Source organism: Stegodyphus dumicola, chromosome 1 (assembly GCF_044657685.1).
Source record: "Stegodyphus dumicola isolate Sdum_Otavi_A_Nest chromosome 1, ASM4465768v1".
In the NCBI taxonomy this organism is placed as follows: domain Eukaryota; kingdom Metazoa; phylum Arthropoda; class Arachnida; order Araneae; family Eresidae; genus Stegodyphus; species Stegodyphus dumicola.
This window is the reverse complement of record NC_140768.1, coordinates 273,527,441-273,555,318: the sequence shown is the minus strand read 5'-3', so window position 1 is coordinate 273,555,318 and position 27,878 is coordinate 273,527,441. Positions and strand designations below refer to the sequence as shown.

The window sequence follows — 27,878 nt, the reverse complement described above, 5'->3', positions numbered from 1 at the left end:
ATTTTGTAAGGCATAGCAACTCATAAACTGATAAACTTGTTCAGTTCGACTGATATGGTTTATATAAATACCGCATGTCAATAATGATTTAGCCACTGGTTTCCCAGCTGATGCAAATATGCTAAAGCTTGTAATTGTTTCGCTTTTCGCTCTGGTAGTTGCCTCTCCTGTCATCGATGAAGGTAAGAAATATATTTCTTCATAAACTTTTTTTTTTAATTAGGATAAAAATAATATTTTAACTCCTTAAATAAAACAATGTGATCCGCCGTCCTATGTTAATGGGAAGTCTTTGGTATCCTGTCAGTAATGTGAAATTGAATAACTGGTGTGGTGGAAAGTTTTATTTAATTGTGAAAAATAGACTGGTATTACACTTACTTATGTTCAGTTCACTTTCATAAGGAAATTTCTAATGATTCCATATTATTCTTCGGGATTTCGATACAAGTGTTGCCCTTTCTGTTTCCATCGAGAATGAATTTATGGGAATTTTTTCTATATATTTATCGCCAGCTGAGGATTTGCATGAAAATTTAATTCAATTGGAAGATGTTATTAAATGTTATAATAATTTGCTTGTACTGGGAGATTTTTAACTCTAAGCATTTTAACTGGGGAGTCATTTTAAATGAAGGACTGAAGAAACTGATAAATATAGCACAAGAAAGATGAGCTTGTTGACTTTGTCGTTAAACTGGAAAATATATTAGTTGATAGAGACAATAGGGTCCTCAGCCGTAAAAGAACAGTTAAGAATGTTATTCTGTCGTGGACATCGGACCTGCAGAGATTGAAACGACAGATTCGAGCATTTAGAAAACAGTATCAGATTAAAAATATCGATGAAAATGCTCGTATGGAAAGGAAAATCCTGTACGAAAAAGAAACAGCTGCATATAAGAAAATGATAAAGATAGTAAAATAGGTTTCTTTGTGCAAAATATTATGGAGGATTTCTTCGTGAGGCTGATGGTAAAATATGTGTCTCGGAAATGATTATGAAAAAAAAAAGGTAATACTGATGTAAAAAACGTTTGAGGTTATAAAGGATTATTTTAATAGAATTTTTGACTGTGGCTCTGTTGAAGATGGTTTTTTGGGTGTGGACTTGTCGCAGGATGATGGATGCGATTCAGATGGTCTGCAGAGTAGTTTGGCCAAAATTAGCAAGATGGTTAAGAAATAGCGTAATCGTAGTGCCTCGACACTAGATGGGATCACGGCCACTATGGTCAAATTTTTATTTTGGAAATATTCTGATTTCCTTGTGTTGTTTTATAATAAACGCCTTGATTTATGATATTTTCCTATGTGTGGAATGTTTCTAGAATTTGTTTATTCAAAAGTTTGATGGCGCGACCAGACCTATATGTTTGTTAAAATTTTATGCAAAAGTTTGGAATGAGTTACTTATAAATAGACTGAACTACTTTTTTTTATTAAAGAATGATTTTGTATCTACAAACCAGTACTCCACAGGAACGCGCTCCACAGGAAAATGCTCTTTATGATCTTGTCAGTATTATTAGTTAACAAAAATCCGAATTCCATGTGGCTGTGGTCTCCTTCTATGCCTCGGGAACCTTTGACTCTATCAGATGGACAACTTTGCTCCACAGCCTTAGAGATTATGGGATACACCAAAATATTTATAAAATCTTTTTAAGTTATTTTAACGAAAGGAGAATTACTTACATATTTAATAAGGAAATTTATAAATAAATAAATTTTTGAAAGAATAATTTACAAAGGATGCCCAGAGTGTTCTTGCGGTGCCCCGCTGCTCTGGAACACTGTAATATTTGGATTGTTAAAGAAAGAGTGCAGAAATGGTGCAAGAATGTTATGTTATGCTGATGAGATTTTATGTGTGATTCATGAAAACTCTTTTGCGAAATTATAGAAAGTGTTTTCATTTGATATAGAAGATTTAAAAATGTGGATTGAAAACGAAAAGATGAGATTAAACTTACAAAAACCCAATGTCTTGTTTTACCCAAAGGTTGAAAAAACTAGACCACTACAATTAAAATATGAAGGCGTTAAAATTAAACTTAAAGTCGAATAATGTTTTGGCCACCTTGTTGTTTAATAACTGTTTCCAAATACTAGCCCACATGTTATTCAAGAGGCTCATGGAATTTCATTGGAATTGGTGCATTCTATTAATTCTCTCTTCTTTATGCTCTTTGAGTAAAGCTTTCGAATAACAGCATTCGGGTTTTAAAGTTACCATATTAGTTAATAATTGGCCAAAACTTTAAATATATTATTGTGGTACTAAAATTAAAAGACTACTTTTTATTCTTTCAATATTGCAATTTTATAATAATAAATAATTCAATACTTAAGGCAACATATTTCTTTAACATGTTAAGTATTGAACTATTTATTATTATTTCTTTATTGTAATTCTTATTACTATTTATTATTATTTTTTTAATTATACTTTTTATTTTATATAGATGAGAGTCGTCTAGCCTTACAGAATCCCGATCTCTTTGAAGGCGATATTTTGGGATATGAGCGAGGTGTAAGTAATTAGGCTTAATAGATTTATTCTATGAATCATGGAATTTCCAAAAAAGGAGGTTTAAGCTGTGTAATTTTTAACACAAATGTAGTTCAAGTAGAAATTGGTACGTTTGCCTTATAGGAAGGCAAGAGCTATGGAAAGCCCAAGATAACAATAGTAGAGGTCTGGAAAAAAAAACACGATTTCTGACATTTATTCCCTTTCTTCTCCGTTGTTATTGTGGAAATAATTAAACTGATATTCGAAAATATAATTTGATAGCTTAACCTTTCCAAAATCTAACGTAGGAAAGATTAATATTATTCTCACATACTGTACATATCAGCAGTTCTTATTTAAATTTCAGCAGTTCAGTTCAGTTTCAGCTTATCAGCAGTTCTTATTAAAATCTTATTTTTGTTAACACCTAAATTCTCCTTATGCTGGTATCTCATCTGCTGATAAGAAATGTAACAGAAAATGTTTTCTATAAACGCCTTTCGTCAGAACTAATTTGAACTGTAGGCTTCTAGCTGCAATATTTTACGATAGGATAAAAATGTTTCCTTATATTTCTCTTAGATTAACTAATTAGAAGAAAGGAAAGGGCAGAAAACTTATCAATGTCTAAAATTTCTCTGACGAGGATTCATCGAAAAGTTCCGTTCGACTTGGTTCTGAAAGAAACTGTTGTCCGATCAGCTTTAATTTGATTTCTTTTAGCATCGTGGACAAGCTATTCTCCTGGTAGTACCTAACCAATTTGTGGATCTCAAAGACACTGTTAGTCAACTTGTTACAGTTTTATTTCCAATATGTAATCCAAACAAACTACAAAAATTTGCATGTAATCAACACCTTGTATCAGCAGTAAATATATACACTCATTTCCATAAATTAAGGATAATTCGGAGTCACTCGGAAATCGAACTCTAAAATAAATATATCACCTGTAAAATCACTACACACATACATCTTCAAGAATCATGTGCAAATTTCAGGAAGTAACCAGATGACACCGATGGTATGTCACAATGACGACAGTGTAAGAGAGTGATATATAAGGAATACAGGCAAAGAAGTAAAATTGTTCGCAGGCGTTTTATAAGCATTTCAGTGCAATAACCGAATAGTTATGACGCAAAGGACGCATTTGGATGATTTTTACGTGGTAGAATTATCGGCGTCTGGAATGTGGGCGTACCCAACTGGAAGTATCAGACGAACTTGGAATTGCCCAGAGTGTCAACTCCAGGCTTTTGCAACAATTCCAAGATGATGGTAATGTGAGTAGACGTTAAAGCACAGGTCGCCAACAACGCCGAAGGAGGATCGGTATTTGGCAGTTATTGCCAAAATAAACAAGCAGCCTCAGACCTGTCTCGTCAGCTCTCTTCAGCCACTGGTACGACAATTTCAAGGCAGATTGTGTACAGACGCTTAGGGCAGATTGGTCTATATGCTCGTAGACCTGTCAGATGCGTTCCACTTACTGCAGCACACTGTCGCCTGCGGTTAGCCTGGAGTAGAGAGCATTCATTGTGGACACCGCAACAGTGGGCTTGTGTGATGTTTTCCGACGAGTCCAGGTTTAGCTTGCAGTCTGATTCTCGCCGGACTTTCATATGGAGAGCTTCAGGTACCCGTTAACACCAAGAAAACATCATTAAACGACACCGTTACGGTGGTGCAGGAGTGCTCATTTGGGGTGGAATTATTCTGCGTTCCAGAACTGACCTGCATGTTCAAATTGGAACCATGACAAGCCAGATCTATCGAGACGTCATTCTGGAACAACATGTACGTTTGTTTCGGGGCGCCATGGGCGCACAATTTGTGTTTATGGATGACAACGCCCGTCCTCACCGTGCAAACATCGTAAGCGAATGTCTTCAATCGGAGGATATCACCCGTATGGACTGGCCAGCATTCTCACCGGACTTGAATCCAGTAGAGCACGGGTGAGACATGCTTGGCCGACGAGTTGCAGCCCGTCAACCGTCTCGTACATATCTACTGGAACTTCGGAGAGCATTGCTTTTTGAGTGGTGTAATATTTCCACGATCAGATCGATAATTTGATACTCAGCATGCCTAGGCGTTGTACGGACTGTATTGCATCGTATAGGAGACATACAATGTATTAACAATCATACCAACCATGTAATATTGGTTTTGTAATATTGTAATATTGGTTTGGTAATATGTAAAATTTATACCGTTAATGTTTACTCCTCTGAAAATTTAATTCATGAGATGCTTCAACTGTATTAAAGACTTCTTTTATCATTATGTAAATTTTAAAATAATTATCTTTTTGGAAAAGTAGAAGAAAGTTGCAAAATTGAGGTATTGAATAAGAGTTATCTATCATAAGAAAGCCCAAAATAGTTGTAATAGAAAAGAAAAAAAAAAAAAAAAACTTAATGATTTTAGTAAGTCCAGTCAGTTTGTTAAAATATTTTTTATTTCTAATGAGGCTTTTCATGACTTAAACGCATTTTTAATTAAAACGATCAGATTAAAAGGTAGATATATATACTTAAGAACTACAGTTACTATTAACTGTTAGTTATTAACTCTTAGTTTGTTACACTATAGCATACAGATTAAATTTGAAAGCTAAATATCTTACTAAATGGCAACACGTTGGGTTGTGTAATATAAAATTAATTTATTTCATGTAATGTTTAACTCACTGTTACAGTAATAATAATTATTACTATATCTAATTATACTATTATACTAATGCTCATTGTATTGCTCTAATTAAAGCTATCATGGTAATGCTAAATATTTCTATACATTGTTTATTCGAGCAGTGTTGCCATTGCTAGCTTTCAAATCGCTGAGTTTATTATTCAAAATTTCATAAAATTCATACAAAATATGAAATAAATCAAAAATAAATTCCAAATTCAAAATGTTGGCTTAGTGAACATGTTCGGGTGAAGGACTACATTTGTTCAAAATTTAGTAGTTGTATGTGTCGCCATTTTTTTGCACTGCGAGGAATGTAGAAACATACATACAAACAAATTCTTCATTATTTAATAGTAGAGATAATTAAAATAATATTAAATAATAAGAGGTAAATATTTCTAAAACTGGATAGATTGGAGTGAATAAGATTATTGAGTTATGGCAAAACACACTAGGGTTATCTGCCTAATTTAAATATGGATGAAGTGAATGTACTGATACAATACTTTAATAATTAAAATATAAAATCTTTAAACTGTCTAAAGGACAGGGTGTATTTTTTAATATAATAATATATTATATATTACATATGTAATATTGTTTGAACTCTACTGTACAATTTTAACTACAGCACACACTAAATTACAGAACATTTCGTGTTAAATTTAAGTATGTATTTGAAATATTTTAAGATTGAATCTTCTTTTTAGAGCCACATAAAATAAGAAATAGTTGTTTGAGACATCTCTTTTAACACTAATTCCTCATATGTAAATAACCTCTTTGCATGAAATTATTTTTTTAATTTCCAAAATGATCCGCAATCACTGCTGCTAAATCCAAGCTATATGAAGAGTATTTTAATGCAGTCCTCATCGAATATCGCCAGCTTCAAAAATAATAATAATATACAAATACGCATTGATTGTCCCGAATAAAAACCACTTTTTCTTGATAAATCCACTATTTCTTTCTGATGGCTCGACACAAATGGACTTTCATAAAGTCTGCATAGTAGTCTTCGATCACTACGCATCAACCATTGTTACAGGGAAGAATGACTAAGCGTTTCATCATCATACGTTGTCTGTCACAGTGTTTCATTGCCGTTTTTTTCCTAAATTTAACCTAAAATTCAATTAACCTTTATTTTCCACACAGACTTCATCATCTCTCGCCACGAGAAAATGTTTTGAATGTTTCCACTCACTGTGACTATTTGAGTCTCCAGTTACAGGTTCAGTCCCATTGATATATGGTTTTCACAAAACATAGTACAGAATTGGCACATCAAATATCGAGAAAGAGCTACGTAGGCACTATTTAAACTTCATTCAGGCATTGTAATAGTAATCGTAGCAATTTCTAGAAACAGAACAATATTTAAGAAAAATTTAGTAAAGCTATAACCTAATAAAAATGGGAAAGTAAAAAAATTAAGCTGGATTATTTGAATATGGCAGAACACATGAGGGCTATCTATCTAAATGGATAGATGCCTTCAAGGAGGATTTTCTAAAGAAAACTGGCTCATACTCATTTTACAGCTTTGAAAAGCCATGAAAACCAACTACGCATCCAGCGAACTCTGGTCGAACTCCCAGTACTCAAAGATCTTCACCATTCGGCCACTGGTGAAGCGCAAAATTAAAAAGAATGAGCTTAAACTAAATTTATCAAAAATGAAAACTGCAACTATTAGATGTTAATAGAAATCAATTCTCTGAAGCTGAGGTTAGAATTTATTTTTCTCAGTACTTGGTAGTATTAATTATTGTATTAACTTAATTCACGAAACGATAACATGATTGGAGGCTTCTGTGTAGAATTAACACAAATAATTTATTCAGCAGTTTTAATTCAATGGGCAAAAAATTTATGGACAGAGCTTAAAAAATAGCTGTTAATGATTAAAATGATTTCCATATGATGTATATTGTCCGATATTAAAAGTTATTCAAAATGAAACATGTACTCATATTTTAGATAGTAAGCAGTGCAGTGAATAAAATATACAGTTTGATAGCATTGAATATAGTGTAAGAAATTTGTAGAAAAATGCTTCATATTTAGAAATTTAACTTTAGATAAGAAATCTTAAATTCAAAAAATGGGATTTTTTTTTATTTGGAACATATTTAATTATTCACATAATTTAAGCATTTTTATGGTTTTATCAGATTTGAAAGGTTTGAAACGCACAATACTGTAGAAAGTTTATTTTAATAAAACACATTTCCATAATTTTTTTTTTCAAAATTTTAAGATATGTTAGCATTATTATACACAAATAAATAAAAAAGTTAAACGTTCGATATGTCACATGTTTCGGGTAAACGTTTTTGTAATTCTTAAGTTTTACATTTAAATGATTCCAATTTCGTCTACTTACTTTTTGTTGTTCTCATTTATTTATATTTTTCATTTTTATTTATTCTTTTATTTTTTTGTTTCAGGATAGAAATGTTATTCCTTATACACAGTCAAGATGGCCCAATAAGGAAGTTCCTTACGTTATCGACAAATCTCTGAGTAAGAAAATTTATATTGATTTACTTTTTCTATCATCGATATGCTGAGTTTCATAAAAATTCTAGCAACTCATCACATCCTATTTAGAAGAAAAAATACCAAAGTTATTAATTTGATATAATATGAAAGCTAGATGGAGTTGATTTAAGATTGCATTTACTTTTTTATATACATAATCTGAAGGCATTTTGAAAAGTGCAAACTAATTTTTACTAGCTTTATTACATATTAAACTGCAGTTTGTCATTTTTACGAAACTAATTATCTTAAACATTGACTCCGAAAAAAGACGGTCAGACGACTTATCGCACCATTTTAAGCTACTATTGAATTAACACCGAACACAAAAAACGCTTAATATAAATATTTTTATTAGTCGCTTAGCTTAAAATTTACACAACCTGCGTATCAACAGAACAATTTCCACTACTTGTGTGATCAATAGGAACGTCGACAAGATCAATCTATCAATAGGATCAATAGGCTATTGTATTAAATTTAAATATTTAAATACGAGGCTTACAAGATATCTGTTTCTTACCTACTTTAGCTGAGGACCTCATTTTGTGAGAGCAAATACGGTTAAGAATGGCAAAATTCAATTCAAATTTGGGAGAAAATGATATCGAGACTGTCAGCGGTTGCCAGTAAAAGTTCTCTCTCTTAAGATTGCATTGAAGAGATTTAGGGAGAACAATTCTAGAATAATTTTTTGCTTTGTCACAAGATAAAGAATAACCAATTACAGCGGATCGTTTTGTGGTTACCCTGTGAAGGGAAAATTAATTCTCCATCATAAATGATGGTTCGTGATGGAAGATTCGATGCTGATATCTGATTGATCGTTGGAAAGGAACAACTTAAAAATTTGTTTGGGGAAGAAAAGAAAAAATCGTGCGTTTCTCTTTCATTGTTAAAGCAGGTAGAAATATTGTTTTAAACAGTTTTTCGTCTGAAATAAATGAATGAGTGATACACGCCTTAAAAATTATCTTTTTATATACATTAAATAATTTGAATCTTGGAGGGATCCGATGAAAGGAGAAGTGACAATAAAAAGAAAAAGTTAAAAGATAAGGTTTTAATAAACATAAAACCCCACAATTTACTGCGTACAAAAATAAGTTTTCAAAGAGAAAAAATTCAAGACACGTGAATGTTTTTCGGCAAATTTCGAGAATTTTTTTATTCTCACCCGGTTTAGTTTTCTCTTAACATTGAAACTTGAATGATGTAAAATTTAATTTCTTCTGGAAACAAGAATAATTAGACAGTATATAATGATTTGTTAAGACAAACGACTCTGAAGAACTCCGAGCAAAACTTTTAGAATAACTTAATAACAGAAAAAATATATATAAACCTTGCAACTAAAGGGAAAAAAGTAAATTAAAAGAAATTAAAACTGAATATTTTTTTCTTATAAATTAATTAACCTTTACCATAAATGTTAATCTATAAAAAATAAAAACAGAGTATTTGATTCGACTGTTTTATCTGCAAAATCAGCTTGAGGTCAGTTAATGCAAGATCTAACAGCAAAGGATTTATTAGAATAATTTCAAGGATAACGCTTTCACTTTTATATAACTTTACAACAGCGTTTCTTAAATTGTGGGTCGCGACCCCCAGGGGGGTCTCGGGACCCGCAGCAGGGGGTCGGCAAAAAATTTAGCAGTTTTGATATTTCTTTAACTTATTATAATAATTTTACAATTACCAAATATTTTTACACAATGTATCTGAAAATAGATAAAGATAAGCAATACAGACAAAGAAAATGTTTCGACGCATTCTTTTTATAATGAAAATGTTCATTTTACATGCTTTGCGCGTAACGCTGTCATTTCGCCTGTTAATTATTTAAAACTGTCACATTGTTCTATGTCTTAAAATTAGAAATTAAATATAATGACCTAAAACTGCAATAGTATATTACAGTACAAGTGAAAAAATTGACAGGTTCACACACACGTATGTAGGATTTGCGCAATGCTTATGGAGTCCCACAAAATTTTCGTAAATATTATGGGGTCCTGGAGGTCGCGAAGAAATCTCAGTGATTAGAAGGGGTCGCGACTGAAAAAAATTAAGAAACCCTGCTTTACAAGAATTAAGGTACAGAGTTTTGAGAAATAAGAACTACATAAAGTCACAGAAGAAAAAAAGCTGAATGCAGTCTCTGATAAATCTGAATGAAGCTCTTTCTAAGTTTAATTATAACAATAATCGCAGAATTATTATCTGTTTGAATTTTTTAAATTAATAAACCGCTTACTAATCTCAAATATGGGAGAAATTATACAAAAAACGTTTTTTAACATTATATAACAACAACAACAACAAAAAAAAAAAAAAAAAAAAAAAAAAAACAGAGTTATTATTAAAACAAAAATGTTTTCTAGAATTTAATTTGTTTCCAAAAATGATACTTTATCTTTGATTGTAAACACATAATTATTATCTAAGTCAATAAATTAAATTTCACTCCAATTAAAATGAATAAATAAGTATTGCACAATTTATTTATGTGTCAAAAGTGACGAAAATGAAATTGGTAAAGCAATTATGAGAAAGTAAAAATAATATCTGTAGAAAAAGTATTTTTTTTTCAAAAATCTGTCCACCTTTAAATTACTTCAAATATAGTTAAGAAGAGAGAGATTAAACATTCCTGCGATTATTAATTTTTTCAGCCAAACATACCGACCTAATAAAAAGTGCGATGAAGAATTACCACGATTTCACATGTCTGAAATTTGTACCCAGGACAAACCAAAGGAATTATATCAAGCTTTTCTTAGGACAAGGGTACGTATAAATGTCAATATTAAAATATCTATTTAATATTAAATAATAGTTACAGACAAGCTATGCTACATTTTTACGTTTGAGAACGTAATATAATCTTATGCATTTTGATGATGGTAACTTCAGAGTGGTGACGTATATGTGTTTCTGTTGGTCTCAAAAGTAAAAGATACAACTGCGTGAAATGTATGAATTATTATTATAATTTATTGCTAAAATAACCTTTGTAAAGTATATTTTAATTTTATTACAGTTATTTTAATTTAATTCACTTTACCTATCTCTCCTGGCTTCAGCTTTCAACTCCCTACCAGAATGATTTTTTAGAATCGCGTTAAATGCACATGAGAAGGAGAGTGGTATTTAAGTCAAGTTCAATTCACTTAAATACTATTCAGTGCTATACAGAGAGAGTGCGGATTCCCGAGTAGCGAGCGTTTGCCTTTGGACTACGTATCTCTAAGCTGTTACTACGATCTGCCGTATTACGGGCCTTTTGATAGTTCACTGGATAATTCTATTACCGGCCGACTTGTTTAGAATTGTATTAGCTTCAGCTAAATTGCTTTAGTTAGTCATTAGTTAGTTCTTATTTCTTACATTTTTGAGATTAAACTTAGGTGGAGGCTTTATTGTACGTACTGAGAAAGAAGCCGACTGTTAATCTTATTTTAAGTGAAATAAAGGGTAACTAACCCTTCTTGAATTTACGTTTCTATTCTTGGACTTAAGCGATTATTCGCTTCGAAGTTCATAAGTTTCCTCGACACTTCGTTTAACAGAATTAAAATGAGGAACTCTATAACTTGAATGGATCGAGACAAAATTTCAGTTTTTTTCTTCAGTATGCATCTTCAATTTGAAGAAAATTTTATGCATAGCAATTTTCGCTTTAACATTAGATAGCACGCCTTAAGCCGTAGACTACCACATACACCTTTCAATGTCCACTCATTTTATACAAAACTTTCAACGCAAATTTTCAGATGCCAGTATTATAGGGGCGATTCAGTTACTAAGATTATTAGTTTACAGTTTTCTCCTTCTGGAAGCCCATGATGATGCTTTAAAGAAAAAACATATGTATTAAAAAGACATCATAAAGCATTTCAAACTTCTTTAATTAAATAAATAATTCGTAAAAAACCACATTAAGTAAAAATTTCGTAAAATCATAAGAGAATAAACAAATAAATACGATTCCTAAAGCTGTTCTACTTCATTCATGTAATAGCTGCAGATTCAGCAGCAAAACTGCTTCTTTTTGATTCTTTAGATAATAAAACGCTAGCATAACAAATAAATGTCCATTGGACAATGACTGTGAATATTTCGATCTAGGGGCGTATGGAGCATTTGGGAAACTTCTCGAATCGCCGGAAAGCTCGGTCGTTTCCAGAAGTTCTCGATATTTTTTGCCTCATGCACCACTTTCACTATTTCCAGACGGTCATTGCCTTACACATTTTTTTAATTTCGAGTATCTTTAATACGTTTTACAACAATTTAAACAAGAAAAGGTAAAGAAAATGGTGATAAACACCAAAATTTTAGAAGGTATTTTCTCTTTCCTTCCAGCACGCCTTCGTGGTGTAACGGTAGCACACTCGGCGCGTATTCGAGAGGTCCAGGTTCAAGTTCCAACAAGAGCATTGTTCCAAGAGCTTTTGTTAAAAGATTAATTATGATTACCTAGTGAAGATTTTATTCGGCCGTTCTGCTGACATGGTGATAAGAGAATGGCTGTCTCAATCTTGGACCCGAGTTCGAGTCGCGGAAAAGACGGGGATGTGCATTGTGTCTGTGGTATGGGGCACTAAAAATACACTGTCGCATCTTAAAATACCTAAAATCTTCTCGAGCCGAAAATTCTCTCGAGAGACTCCTGGTAAAAGAAGAGGATTAGAAGATTTTTAGTTCTTCGTAAAAACTGGACTAGAGCTGGTCAAACTAGTATTGCCATCTGTAAAGTGCCCAAGCCTAGTCCAACGGCAAGGTGCAAACTTTTAGTCACGATAAAAGTCGTAGAGTTGACCTGGCCAAGATTAAAATCTGAAGGATTAGTAAAGCCTGATACTCCATAAAGAGAAATTTTAACGCTTTCTTAAGTTTGACCGATGTATGGTTTCGAATAGAGTTTGACTGATATATGTCAAACCATACGAGTTGAGACGTAGATGAGAAATGTTATAACTTTCCAAAAATTAAAAATTAGATACAGAGTTAAATTCTATTTTTTATCATTGGCAAGAATAAAACCAGAAAATAGAATTTGTGTCGAATCCAATCAATTTCAAAACTGACAGAAAAAAAAATACTATTAACGGTTATTTCTAATGGAAAAAAAACCTTTTCTAATCTTAATTTTAAAAATATCAACAATAACCATGCACGATATGTCTGTATCAACGGAAACAAATTACCTCCCACAACGTTCCAAAATATCTTAGAATGGGAGGGTCAAAAAAGATTTTTTTTAAATATTTAGTCTCTTTATAGTACATAGTATCTTCCAATAACTATTTTGAAAAATGAAGTGTACTTCAAAGAAATTTTAGTATGTGAAATTAGTTCTTCAAATTTAATAATGAAGAACTATGTAAGTAACTATTAAGTAAACTAGTAAAAAAATATTTAAGTAAAATGGAAATCTCGAAGTCCCTGAGCATCCGTAAAAAGCTGTGTACTATCGAAAGAAACCTGTTTAATTCCAGGTGTGCACTGTAAAAACTTGATTACTTGCAGTGTATAAACTTGATTCGTGCAGTGTATTGGTTTTCATTTAGCTGCTCATTTCAAGTTTTATTTTAATTGAATACTTAAAGAAGTGGCTGTGTTACAGATGTTATTCTTATGTTGGTATGATCAATCGCGGAGAACAACCAGTGTCTCTTGGAATCGGATGCCACTATAAGGGAACCATTGTACATGAGCTGGGACATGCCATTGGTTTCTTCCATGAGCAAAACAGATCTGACAGAGATGAATATATTACAATCTATTGGCAGAACATCAAAAATGGTAAGTAATCAAAGATGACAATGCTTTATCTTATTTGAATTCTAGTGAGAGCTGGCGAAAGTAAAAGAGAAAGTAAACCCAAAATAATAAGATGTCTAAGTTGATTCACATAACACGCTACAAAGTCTGGCCGCCTCCGTAACTGCATGTGTTGCTGAGCCCTTAAGCCAGCTTAGTAAAGCCAAGTATTCAGTAGTAAAAGAGTGTGCCTGTTTTTGTGTGCATCTCACAACGCAAAGATAGAAAATCCGAAAGCTATACAATTTGTCACACAGGATTCTTCAGGGCTATTTTTTTCCTCAAAATTTTATCTAGATTTTTTTAATGTTGAATGATTTGTTTGGTGTGTATCCGCGTGTGAATTGTTTTTAAGTATCTTCGTTTAACTGTCTAACTAACATTTCAAAATTTTATTCTTTGAACTACTACGTAACTCAGAAAATAACCTTCCAAATAAAACTGATTACAGATCTGTACTCTAATTTATGTAAGTTCTGTAAGCATTTCTTACGATTTTTCCAAAATAGATTGATTTATTTTGGTACCTTTTCGATTGCTATATACCCAACATTTTAAATTTCAGAGTCAGAAATTCTGTAGTTTATAATATCTTGAAAAGTTTACAGATTATACAGCCTGCCCTTTGCTTTCTTTTTTAAATAGCAGGTTTTGGTGTTTAAAGCAATTCAGGTCATTGTTACTGTAGTTACGTTGCATATGCAACATATTGTAGTAAAGAATGCATAATGGTTCTAAGCTTTAAAACCGTATTATTATCTCACAGTAGTTTTATATATATATATATAGATATAGATATAAAAAAGGCGATGAGGACACTACATAACTCTTGAGTACGACCTCTTGAATAAGCTATCCATCAAAGCAAGTTGAAAAGGACAAAAGTTGCAAGTTTTAAAATTAAATATCCTTGTCAATTTTTGTTGTAAAGGAGTCAAACTTCTTATAATTTTATTTTTTCATAACGGGCGCAACATGTTCCGAAATATAAATAAAGGAACGAATGCATTAAGTTATATTTCGTTATTTGCTGAAAATTAAATTTTGTTTTTTAATTTTATTTTGCTCAGCATGAATAATTTCGTCATTTAATTAGAAGTGCATAGCTACGACCAGCAATTGCGAAATTTAACGCCGTATAAGGGGTGTTGAATATATGTCTATATTTTGCAGTTTGATGATGCCGATTGAAACAAAATAGGGAAGTGCACAACTAGATGTTACAGCAGTCCTGTATATAAAATTCCTTTATTTCGTACAGACGTAAAAAAGTGACTAAATAAATTACTTCAACGAGGTCCCGTATAAATGAGAAATCATTCCTTTTTAGCCGAAATTTAAATGGCCGTTGATTCACTCTCCGGGTTTTATTTCTTTTAATTTCAGCGGAATTTAAAAGTTGAGTTAACAAAATTCAAGATAGTAGTAGAAAGGGAATTTAATAGCATGGATTGCAACACAAAATGCTGCATTCCTATTTACCATTTCTTGCATTCAGATGTATTGCACTAATTGGAATGAAAAATACTTCATTTACTACTTACTTACTGTTCACTGCATTTAACACATAGGATACAAATTAACGAATATGCATTATGAAAATCTTTTATCTAAGTCTCTTGTTATAATTTTAACTTCGATTTTTTCCAGGAATGCAACCACAATTCGCTCTTCTACGACCCAACCAAAATCTCCTTCTGACACCTTTTGATTATGACTCCATTATGTTATACGGAAACTATGCTTTCTCCAAAGATCGCAAATCTATGACCATGGTTGCAAAGAACGGCAGACCACTTAAGGAGCCCTATGACAAATCTGGCCTTACCAGCAGTGACATCAAACGTGTCAATCTGATGTATAAATGTTGAAATGCAATTTGTTTGTAAGTAAATGGGATTGTATAAGACTGTGTCTTGAAAACCCGTTTAAATCTCTGTAATGAAATAAATTTATTAACTGCAATAATATTTCTCTTTAATAGTGCACAAATGATAATTTGTATCACATACTTCATTATATCTAATTATCCATCTATCTCACTCTATATATAAGCATACACATATCCATACTATCAACTTCGAGTTTCCGCGGTAACCTCGGTGATGACATCCATGGTTAATTTAAATCATGGTAAATCTGAGGGCATTTGAAAACACACAGGAAAACATTACACATATTAAAATTAACGGACAAATAGTGATAATAAGTAACTAATATTTTAACCAATTTAATTTGGTGAATCATATGATTGCTTAAATTACGTCAATGCAAAAAAGAAAAAATTCTGTAGATAACAGAAGAATAAGCATCATTAGAAGAAAAGTTATAAAATGCCATCAAAAAGCAATGTGTACAAAAGAACATGAACAATGCCCCAGAATTCAAATTCACACGAAGAAGTCAGAACATCTCATGTTTTAGTAGAATTCATCTAGCAGACATCGTATGCTTTCACGCCTATTTAGAACATTTTCCTTTTCGTTTTCGTACTTTCCTTAAACAATTTTTTTTACACTGATGGTTTGTGACAATACACTTTCCATAGCGCCACAATGGAAAAACATAACTTTATAAAAAATAAAGCCTTAATTAATCTGGTGGCCCTAGTCAATCGGAAATTGATTCCATGAATTATAATTTTTTTCAGATAGAAAATTGAAATTTCTTTAGTAAAAAATAAATAACAATCTCTCTTGATTAACAAAGGCAGTACATTTTTTATATCAACAATTCTGTTTGGAAAAATACATTTAAATATTTTACCAGATTGTTTCTTGCACAACTTACAGTAACAATCTCTTCTAATTAATCTTCTTACTCATATATTCAGTCTTCTATATGAGAATGGTGAAAATAAATTGCGCTTAGTATCTAATAACTGAAACTGGCTCAGAACGGATAAACTTTGTGATTATTTTAATGACAGAATCGTACTTAAGTGTATAAATTTAATTTAAAGAAAGCTATTTTATTTAAATCGTTCTTTTTATGGCAGTGTAAATTGCCATTAAAAACATTTCTAACAAACAACTAACTACATTTTATTCTTTATTTGCTTCTTGGGCACCTGGGATAACACTGATCGTCTGATCACTTAGTAAACCTCATTAGGCTCGTCTAGCATAGAAACATAAAAAATAAACGGTGGGCTCTTCAGCATAAGAATCATTTTTTCAATTGCTACCTGGAACTGCTAATAACTGATGCGACCAGAACTCGTGGGAAGTGGAGGAATTCTTTAACATTTTCTCCCATTTAAAAGGTGACCGGCAGGTGACGTGGGACACAGTCCATTAAAAATCACCTGGTAACTGTCATTACATTTTAGTTACAGCGTCGCTGTAAAAACAAATAGGCATTTAAGACAACTATACGTGAAAACGCAACTGTGCACTCGCCGGCATTTGAACCACGGATCTTTAGGATCATTTCTGTAGTATGATTAGCGAGTTCACTCTAGATAAACGTGCTAATGCTTAAGCCACAAAAGCACACACAAGGCTATCCAATAATTCTTAATAAGTTCATCTGTTCAATCAACTATACTCCTGTTGGTAACTGAGGTGACATATGTATAATCTTTTTACTTCAGTTTTCGGAGTTTACTTTTGGTAGAATACACTTAAGAAAATTTTTTAACATTTCATCTGATATTTCTACTAATTTGCTAAAATTTTCGAAATATATGCTTTACGCATCGCACACTTTAAAATAAATTTTTTGTGTCTTTGTTTCTATATAATTTGAAAATGGCAGATTTTGAAACTTCCAATTCAAAGTCTTTAAATAAAGATTTATGTTTTACAAAGAATCGGTATTTTATGGCAAATACAAAGGCTCGATTAAATTTAGCTTTGAAAAATTTCTTTTTTTCTCACTAAAGATTAATATTCCTCTTCAGCCGTATACGCTCAACCAAAATCCGAAAACAGAAGTTGTTAATCAAACGTTTTATTACCCAAATGTAGAAATAATTAGCAAATAAAAAATGTTTTGAAATGTTGAGATGTCTCAGGTTTAAAAATGACAACACCTTTCCTCTTACAGGTATCATTTATATTGCAGAATAAAACGTTTAAGCTCCCTTTGCCATTTTTTTCGCCATAACATTTCGCATTTTCAGATACATTCCTTTGTAAGTATTACCTGCATCATATTCAGTGCCGAAACTTGGTTGGCCCAACATCAGCAATCATTTCGGAAACAGAACCAGACAACGGACAATATGTTTTGTAATCTGCCATTGTACCATCTACTAGGCCTATTCAAATCTAATTTCAAATGTTTTGGCTTTCTTCTATAAAAGAGTGTTACAAATAAAAAAAATTCGGAAGCAGACAAGTAAGGCTTCTCAAAAACAGGATATATGAGAGAAGAAATTTTTTCCAGTCCCGCCTGTGCTGGAGAATTTTTCACTCATATTTAAAATGATAGAAAACAAAAACTTTCCAAGTCAGAATCAAATTCTTTTCTTTTTCCTCTTCCTTTTTTCTTTTATTTTTATTTATTTATTTACTTTTGGAATGGAGGAATTACCAATAATTTCTGCGGAAAAAATTAAGAAAGAAACGTCACAAAACGGCAATCAGTGAAAGCTTTGAATGGAATGAGCATATCTTATCTGGGCTGATCAATGAATTTGTCAAAGATCAAATAAGAAGCCCTCTTTGCATTGCTAAAGCTTGTTTGTGAAAGAAATATAATATAAATGTTCAAAATCGTTACCAAGCATTTTCTCTGAAATTTCATTACCTAAATCTTTAAATTTATTAAGAACAAAAACAGGAAGTACAGTTCGGAAGAAGAAAAACATCTAAAACTTACCATCTCTTTGTTTCTCACTAGCGTAAAAACACTTTATATTTTAACATGATTCAAACCAAATTTTTTACTTATAACTGAAAAGGAATTAGTTTTTAATTTCTCATAATGGGATCGATCTTTATTACCATCAATAATTAACTAAAAATTTCCTTTCTTCGTTCACCTAACGTTTCAAATTAATAATATGTAAAGCTTCGTCATCAGAGTTTCGTGATTTAAAATGCAATTTTTTCAGCAGAATACTTTTCGTGTTTTGAAACTTAGCTAGACTATCAAAACTAAATCAATTAAAATATATTTTATTGAGTTAGACAGCGATAAAGCAGGCATTTTAATTCATTTTAATTCACTAATTTTAATTTGCTATAGCTTCTTAAGAACTTGTTCAGATTGACTAAATTTTAGTCTGATTTTAGTTCCAGTCTGCTTTAGCTTTTAGCCTGACTTAGTTTTGTCCTAGTTATAAGATACTCGTACAATCCCAGTAGTTATCAGATATTCGTATAATCCGAGCTTTTTCTAAAATGAAATATGATATTTTTCATTGAAATATACTGTAGGGTTTTATTATTTTTACTAACAGTTATTTTAATTTCTTAGCCTTTTCTGTCTTCTCTTATTCCTCTCGCGTTTCCTTGCCAATACGTAAATCAGTTAGAGTGAACGAAGAATATATTTAAACTGAAGTAGCAAAAGGCTTAGTTAGAGCGGGGATTCGTTATTGTGAGCTCACCTTGTTAATTCTCTCAGCTGTCAACTTTAAATTTCGGCTTCGGATTTTTGCCGCCGAAATTATTATCCTGCTGGTGTAGGCTTCTGAGTCAACCTATTAGGTTAAATCAAATTGTGTAGTCTTGCGCATCATATATTATATAAATTCAACGTAAAGATTCAAAATGCTTACAATAAACTTAGATCAAAAGATATCGTACGAATTACAGATTGAAAATTTATATTCGTATAAAACAATCTCCTACCTTTTTTTTTTTTTTTTTCAATTGCTGCATGGTTATCTCAAGAGTGCTCTACTTTAGTTCTATAGATATAGAAAGTGCAGGATTTCTAAGAATGCATTGCTTTGATCGGAGGAAAAGCCTTTTTTCAATACTGTCTTTTAAAATGTGCGGAAGAAAATCATACACGAATATACATCATTACATAGATCTGAATTTCTAAGATTACTTCTAATACTTCTTCTTCTTTTCTTAGAATAAAAGAATCAGATTTATTATATATCTTGGAATTTTTTATTACAATATATGTATGAATTAAATACTCATATTGCCGGGCTTGTCGGGATGGCGAAAATATTCTGTCCTACGTAAATCTAATTTTACTTTTTTTTTTTTTTTTTTTTTTTTTTTTTTTGGTATCCATAAACACGACTTTATACACATGAATATTTACAGAAATTGATAAATATAATTAGAGAAATATCCATGGGATCTATTGTAACTCGGAAGTTCTCAACACGCTACCAAAGTACCAAAGTTCTCCAGACAGTTCCAATCTTTCACTAACTGCCTGTTTCCATTGCGGGCTCTTCGCTGCGATAAAGAGGTATCTAAGTGGCTTGTAAGGATCTTAAGTTTTGCTAACCTTTATTTTATTTTAAAACTTTACAGTCCTCTCTTATTTTTCACTTCCGGCTAGAATAAACGTGTTAGTTTTATTTATGCAAATTGTACTTGCTTAGTATTTAAGTTGTGGCTTTTCGCCAAGAAGAGTTAGAGAGAAAGAGAGTGAGACATCTCGCCACTTTACTTCACGTGCGCTTTCAGTCAGTTGTTGTCAGCCTTTAAGGCCAGAAATTTAGTCTTCTTGTTATTGAAGAGGTATTGTAAATTTTCCGCATTTAGCGTGCTGCATACGTAAAAATCTAAAACACCAGTCTTCGCGTTACTAGTCTGTGTAAAATATTTGAGTTTAGCTCTTACTTAAATTTGGTTAGTTTATAGTTCTTATTTTCTTACACTAAGACCACAAGTGCTGATCTTTGTATCCCGAAGTACGAGAGTATCTGTAAATTGTGGAGAATAAAAGTTAATTAAACACTTCTTATCTTTGTCATATCTCCCACAGTATCTTAGGACATTGTTTTCAGTAAACTCCTCAGGACACCTATATGTTTGCTAAACAGATAAGAAGAAATAGTAGTCCTGATAGTATCTCCCGAAGAAAAAGGCCCATGGCCGAGTTTCAAGAAGAATTTGATGTTCCTGCAGCATCGGCTCAGAATTCAGAAATGCCAGCTGCCAGCCTAGAAGGATTCCGGTACATCGTCCAGACCATGCGGGCAGCAATGATACCGGCGGCAAGCTTCGATGGGAATTCACCGGTGAATAACTTTTTGGAGAGAATAGATGCCCATTTTATGTTGTATTCAGTCCATGAATTCCAGAAAGTGACCTTAGCTACCACCGCTTTGAGAGGTCAAGCGCTTAATTGATTAAAGTGCATCGGTAAAAAATCTCGTGTGGTCAACCGGGAAGTCCAAATCTTACTTGAGTTTCGAATCCTGCGAACGGGCTGGCTGCATGGGCGTTTTCGTGGTTTTCCCCACGTGTAACGTGTATACGAGCCAGTTTCCCTTAGAACTTCCTCCACGAAGGCATCCCTCCTCTTAGGCAGATAGCCCTAGTGTACTTTGCCATAATTAAATACAGCAAACACCACCCAATCTTACTTACGAAAATTTCAAGGCCGCCTTAGTAAAGGCCTTCCCAGTAGTAAGAAATCGAGCAAAGTTGGAGGCGGAACCTTTCAGTATAAACCAGCAAAGATTGAGCTGTCAAGTTTTATTTTAAGGAAAATACAGGTATTTAAACTCCTGTATGGAAACCGGCCGGATCCTGAAGCAATCCACGTGCTTTAGCCTAGGTCATTTCCTCATGTACAAGATTTTATTGAATTAAGCAATCCTACGACACTGGAAAAGTTATTCAGGCTCACAATCCAGTTCGAAAGCTGAAGAACGGAGGACAACGAAAGAAGACGCCAGTATGAGCAACGAAGCCAATTTGGTGCTCCAAGGCCACAGCAGAGGCAAGAACCAGGATATGGAAGCAAATCAAATCAGTGGTCAAAGAAACCCGAATATTCAAAAACAGCGGGCGAACGTCCACAGTTCAATAACTAGCCAGACAAAAAGTATGAAGGTCAGCGGAAAAAGAAGGAAGGCCCGTAAAAGAATAAAAAAGAAGATTTAAACTGAAAAGGATTTCTGCTGACGAGAGGGTGCGGAAATCCCAAGGCCAAGACAATCCCTCTACCATCAAGCTTTATACAGCCATTGTGAAAAATTTAGTTCTACCGAAAATTGAAGTTCTAGTAAACAATAGCCCAGCCACCGCCTTCCTGGATACAGAAGCTCAGTGTAGCTTCATCCGGAAGACTTTTTAAAAAAATATTTTCGTAGATATAGGAGCTACAATACGGAGGATACGACGGTGATAGCCGCCCAAGAGGAAAGATATCAGTGTACCAATAAAGTGCCATTATATATCCGAACAAGCAGGTAAAAATTATGTTTTTATTGTAAGAAATCTTTAAGCTTGCATCATTTGGGGGATATATTTTCTTTCAGCATCTGAAGCCCGTTTTAGTCAATCACCTCTTAAGTTATCAATGAAGCCAGTCCCAAAAGTGAAAACGGAGCCCCCCCCCCAGTAAATCTAAAACACTTGCCAGCCGAAGAGCAAGAAAAGATGCGCCAAGTGAAATTCTACCTTGTTTAGGGACATTCCGGGGTTAACACAAGTGATTCATCATGAAATAGACCCTGAGGATTCATAACCAGTTAGGCCATATCGGTATGATAAATTTAAAGAAAAAATTATCGAATGGCATATCAAAGATATGTTAGATAAAAACAATAAGCACGCCAATTTTGTGTAGTTATGCCAGTCTAGTGGTTCTTTCTAAAAAGAATGAACACCCATTTACGCACCCAAAAAGGTGGCGTTTTGCAATAGACTATAGCAACCTAAATAGTGTTACAAAATATGCGGTGTACCCACTACCCATTATTGAGGAAATCTTAGAAGTATAACTTCCACTAGATATATGACTATATTAGATTTAATATCTGGTTATTTTCAAATAGACGTAAAGCCTGAAGATGTATCAAAAAAAGCGTTTAAAACCAAGTCTGGCACTTTTGCGCATTCTGTTTGGCTTGTCAGGTTGCAACATTTCAACGTTGTATGGAAATTCTTCTAAGATCCGTCCTAGGGAAGAGCACACCTTTACATATATAGACGACATCATTATCACCAGTGATAAATTAGATGAACATATAAAAGATTTAAGAGAGGTGTTTTCGTTATTAAATGAGGCAGGTCTAGAAGTTAATGTTAATAAGTGCAAATTTGCGGTACAGAATTACGTTATTTAGAGTACAAAATTTCTCAGAAAGGAATTGAAACACATAAATAAAAAATAATTGCCATTCAAAACTACTCGTCGCCAAATACTACGAAAAAATTATCTTCTTTTCTAGGTATGTACTCATACTTCAGATCCTTCATAAAGGATTTTGCACTATTGGTGAACCGCTATTAAAATTAAAACGAAAGAAAGCAAGATTCTCCTGGACGGCCGAAGCTAACACTGCTTTTGAAAAATTAAAATAAGCGTTAACACAAGCCCCTGTTTTGAAATAAGTGATGAATATATAGAGATTGCGGCAGACGCCGTAGGGATGGTGCTTTCCCATAATAAGCAGCACGTTGCATTCTTTAGTCGCACTCTAAATGATACTCAAAGGAATTATTCCGCCTTGGAAAGGGAGACACTCGCAGTTTTGCTAGCAGTGCAGAAATTCTGAGTCTATTTTGTAAGTTCTCCAGTAACAGTATATTCCGATCGTGCGGCGGTTGCTAGATTATACTCAGGGAAGAACTTATCCCCAAGGCTAATAAGATGGGCACTTAAAATACAAGAATATAACTTGATAATTAAACACACGCCGGGAAAGAAAAACATCGTAGCAGATGCCTTGTGAAGATTTAAAATAGATGAAAATGGGAACACAGTTAATGTGGAAGTGCTCACATCACAAATAATAGACTCTCGTGAAACCGTAACAGCCGAACTGGGCAAAGATCCTGAATTTAAAAATATATATGAATATTTAAGAGATCCGAAAAACTTTAGTCACCAGGATATTGCGGCGATAAGAAATGGATTGTTATTTTGTACGATGACTACGAATAATAACCATGAATTTCGACCTGTTAAACCAGCTAGTCTTAAATTAAATATATTACAGGAATTACATGATTCGCCTCTGGCAGGTCATTGCAGCATTCGGAAAACTGTCCAACGCGTACGCGAAGCAGTTTTTTTTTTGAACTGCAAAAGTTAACAAGAGCGTATGTCCAGTCCTGCCCAACATGCCAGTTAGTCAATTATGTTAATTTCCGCCCGGCCGGGTTTCTAAATAGCATTAAATCACAATTTCCAAATAATAGACGTGGATTTATTGGACCCTTTTCCTAAAAGTCAGTTAAATAAAAGTCTGCATCTCCTCATTGTGATCGACCATTTTATTTAAGTGGACGGAAATTGTTCTGCTAAAACAAGCCTTCCCGAAATTAGTTGCTGATTCTATTTGAAATAAATATATTTTAAAGTACGGGTCACCCGTAAAATTTATATCGGATAATGGTCTTCAGTTTATTAGCAACATTTTCGAAGACATGTGTGGAAAACTGGGCATACGTCATTTAAATATGGTCCCGTATCGTCCGCAATCAAATATAGCGGAACGGGTCAATAGGAACATAGATAAAATTATTCGTAGTTATGTTAAAAATTTTCATAAAAGCTGGGATAAACATGTCAATGAATTATCTTTCGCCTTTAGGACTGGCAAACACGACACGACAGGCAAGACACCTGCTAAGTTATTTTTAGGCAGGAAAATTATAACTCCGTTGGATAAATTGTTTTATGCTCATAAAAAGGCCCCTAAATTTAAATGTCGGATATACGAAAGTTAATTCATGAAGCAAAGGAAAACACTAAAGAATCACAGAGGAAAAAAAACTTTATTACAACAGGAAAAGACTGGAAGTGACTTATAATGTAAGAGATGAAGTTTTAAGATAAAACAGTTCCTTTCCTCAGCTCCAGAAAATAAAGTAGCTAAATTCTGCCCACTGTTTGAAGGATCATTTTGTATTGAAAAAGTAACCCACGCTGCAGTGGTCTTAAGAGGCGTCTTAAACGGCGAGAAAATTATGGCAAATATCGACAAAATCAAGCCATACTACAACCGAAATAAAATTAAAATTTTTCTAGATCTTTTGCAGGATCCGGCACGGAAGGCACCCTCTCCAGACTCGCCAAGACAACAACGACCGCCAGTCATCCACAAAGAAGGAAAGCCCATCCACATTCAAATTTGTATAGCTTTATACTGAAAACAGGCGTTAAAGTCAGTTTGTAGTATATTCCTGTACAAATTCTTTCCCTTTCCCCCCAAAAAAAGATGTCTTTTTTTTTTTTTTTTTTTTTACCTTCAAATTTCTATAGCTATATACTGAAAACAGGCATTAGAGTCCGTTTGTAATATATTCCTATACATGGTCTATTTTTAGAAAGGATGATACAACAGTCGAAGACAAAAGGGGGAGGTAGTTAATTTTTATCATGTCTTTAGACATGATAAAAATTAACAAAAAGTGGTTTTTTTTCTTTTCTCCTCTCAGAATTTTTTTCTGAGCTCTGAAAATTTTTTCTCAGTCGACAGCCAAGAGAAATGTGTAAAGCCAACACGATTTACTTTCACTTTCAACTCTTTTCTATATAAGTATTCGACGTTTCTGTTTAGAACCGTGCGGCCTCTCCAAGGTGCAACATGCTTTTTCTCCCTCTACCTCATCTGGACCTAGGATGTTCTTTCTCAAGAAGAGGAATTTTTTTTGGGGGCTCAACCAAGTCAATCGCGAGGGTGGAAGATTGATTTCATCCTGTAGGTCTTTGAAATAGAATTCAATACCCACGATCCTTCGTCACTGAACTTTAAGGAAAGGAAGCTGGGTGCACGTGATGCTGGAAGGCCACTCCTCTCGTGATGATGTGTGAGTCGGTACAAAGGGGTTGAATGTGACATCCCTTCCGGCAACACCGTAGAGGAGCGGTCCAATAGTTCCATGAGAAAATATCCATGTCATCTTTTCAACAACATCATGAAGGACATTTTTCTTGTAAAAAGAAAATAGGTATTGTTTTCTTGCATCTATTGAAACAATACTTTGGATTTTTAGAAGGAGATCCGTTTAAAAAAGGTTTGGCCCAAACGCACAACATAATCATTCGTTCTAATCATATCCCAACAGCCCTGCCATCATTTTTTTTTCAAAAGTCAGGCCAAAGTATTTCTTTTGAAAACATTTTTTTTTCTTCCTGGGTGTGGGATTGCGTAGAGAGAATGTATTTTATACAACCCGCACGGATCAGAACAGAAACATATTACAATCATCATGTCATCGTTGTTTTCGAAAGCCAAAATAATTCCTCATGAGAGAACATCTTTTCTTGCTGGTTGTGGGATGGGGTAGAGATGTTGCATCTTCAACAACCCACGCTGATCTGAACAGAAACGTGCAATGTTTTTATAGATATAAGAAATGAACTGAAAGTGAAAGTAAAAATGAAATCGTATTGGCTGTAAAACTTTCTTGGCTGTCGACTGAAAAAAAAAATTCCAGAGCTCAGAAAAAAATTCTGAGCTGAAAAAAAATTTCTTTATTTATTAATTAATTTTATGTTTACACTTTGTTGACTTTGGAATGGAGAAACCCAAAGACCATGACTCACCCTTTCTAAAAACTAGAATTCCAAGAATGAGTCATGGTCTATTTTTAGAAACGGTGAGACAACCTTCCCAGACAAAAGGGGGGAGGTAGTTAATTTTTATCATGTCTAAAGGCATGATAAGAATTAATAAAAAGTTTTTTTTATTTTATTTTTACAACTTATAGTGTTGGAGGCCCCAACTTCTCAGCAACTATGGTAGTGACTGCTATGAACTGTAAATTACACAAACTCGTAAGAAAGGTTTAAATCCCTTTTTATTCCACTTTAGAAATAACAGCTGCGTTCACTTGACGCTCACAAACTACGCCGACCCGGCGGTTTAACAAAACAGAAATCTGAAACTAAAAATAAATGACAGGATGAATAAATAACGAGATCACTACCTACGAGGCTCTAAAATCGTAACTAACTTAACCGCGTTCTAAGATACAGCTGAGATTCAGCAAGCTTACTGATTAAGCAGTTGAAGATTCAACGAACTGCCGAAATAGACACACAGGCCGAAACGCGCGGTTCTTAAATTTCTACCTAGCAACCTTCACGCTCGCAATTCAAGAAGCACCCATACAATCTCGTTTCCCTTCTATTTAAACTCAACTTACTTCTGCTAAAATTTGAATAGACTGCGGTTTCTACTACAATTTACATGCTCTGGCATTGGCAATTCTAAGGGAAAGTAAAGGCTTGACAGGAAAGATAGCTTAAAATAAATGTTAGTTAAAATAAATATAAACCCTACATTTGCCGCTGCCAGAATTTGGTAAACTTGGAAGCAGGTCCTAGAAACGACCTGTTGAGAAAGTTTCCATATTCTGACCTAAGACTCAAGAGCCCCGTTTACAAAAACAAACTTTTGTCTAAAACAATTAGAATGGTTTCTGTAGATGATTAAAATACCATATCTTCTTACAGGATCCTTTCTGGTAATTGGTCTTCATCAATCAATCTTTTTCTCTTCCTTCCAGCATCTGGAAGGAATAAGTATCAGTATATTCTAAATACATTATGATTTACGCTTTCTTAACACTGGATAACGTTTTCGTTTTCGATCCTTTTCCTTTCCTTAATTAACTGCTCGTACATTCACATTCATTCAAATATTCAAACATGAATTTAACTTTACCCTGGTTCTTCCCCATGTGTGGTGTCAAAAGGGAATCTTCGTGTTTTTGTATTACAACACTTCCCCTAACCACAATGTTAGAATTCAAACGACCAAATCTGACACACTTTAATCCAACATAGTGAAACTTGATGAGCTATGTTTAACATTCTTAAAATTCAAGTGTAGGTGGAGAACCCTACAAAACACATTCATTCTAAATTTCCCCTCATTCATCTTTAGACATGCAGGCTTTCGCTCTAAAGCATGATTTTATCTACTGTTTAATACTTAGATTTGAACTCGTTTCTTTTGAGCATTTTACTTTCAGCATCTAAAATTTTATGCTTCTAGACTAAATTCTACTTTTACGTAACTTTCAAGTATTTACCTATATTTACAAAATTCTTATATGATTTTTACAATTTACCATAAAATGAATAAGAGAAAATAAAAATTTACTTCACGCTTTCTTTGCCAAGCTGGCAGCACTGAAACTAAATTTTACATTAATGCAAG

The 27,878-nt window shown here is 33.3% G+C and overlaps 1 protein-coding gene across 1 annotated transcript; it reads left to right on the top strand.

Moving 5' to 3' along the window:
* Nucleotides 1-34: 34 nt before the first annotated feature.
* LOC118181502 (astacin-like metalloprotease toxin 5) lies at nucleotides 35-15,571 on the top strand. Its single transcript, XM_085806943.1, has 6 exons — nucleotides 35-182; nucleotides 2,469-2,536; nucleotides 7,678-7,753; nucleotides 10,450-10,564; nucleotides 13,407-13,585; nucleotides 15,254-15,571. Exons 1-6 carry the CDS (start codon nucleotides 119-121, stop codon nucleotides 15,472-15,474), a joined length of 723 nt encoding a protein of 240 aa, XP_085663069.1. The 5' UTR covers nucleotides 35-118; the 3' UTR covers nucleotides 15,475-15,571.
* The last annotated feature ends 12,307 nt before the right edge of the window (nucleotides 15,572-27,878 follow it).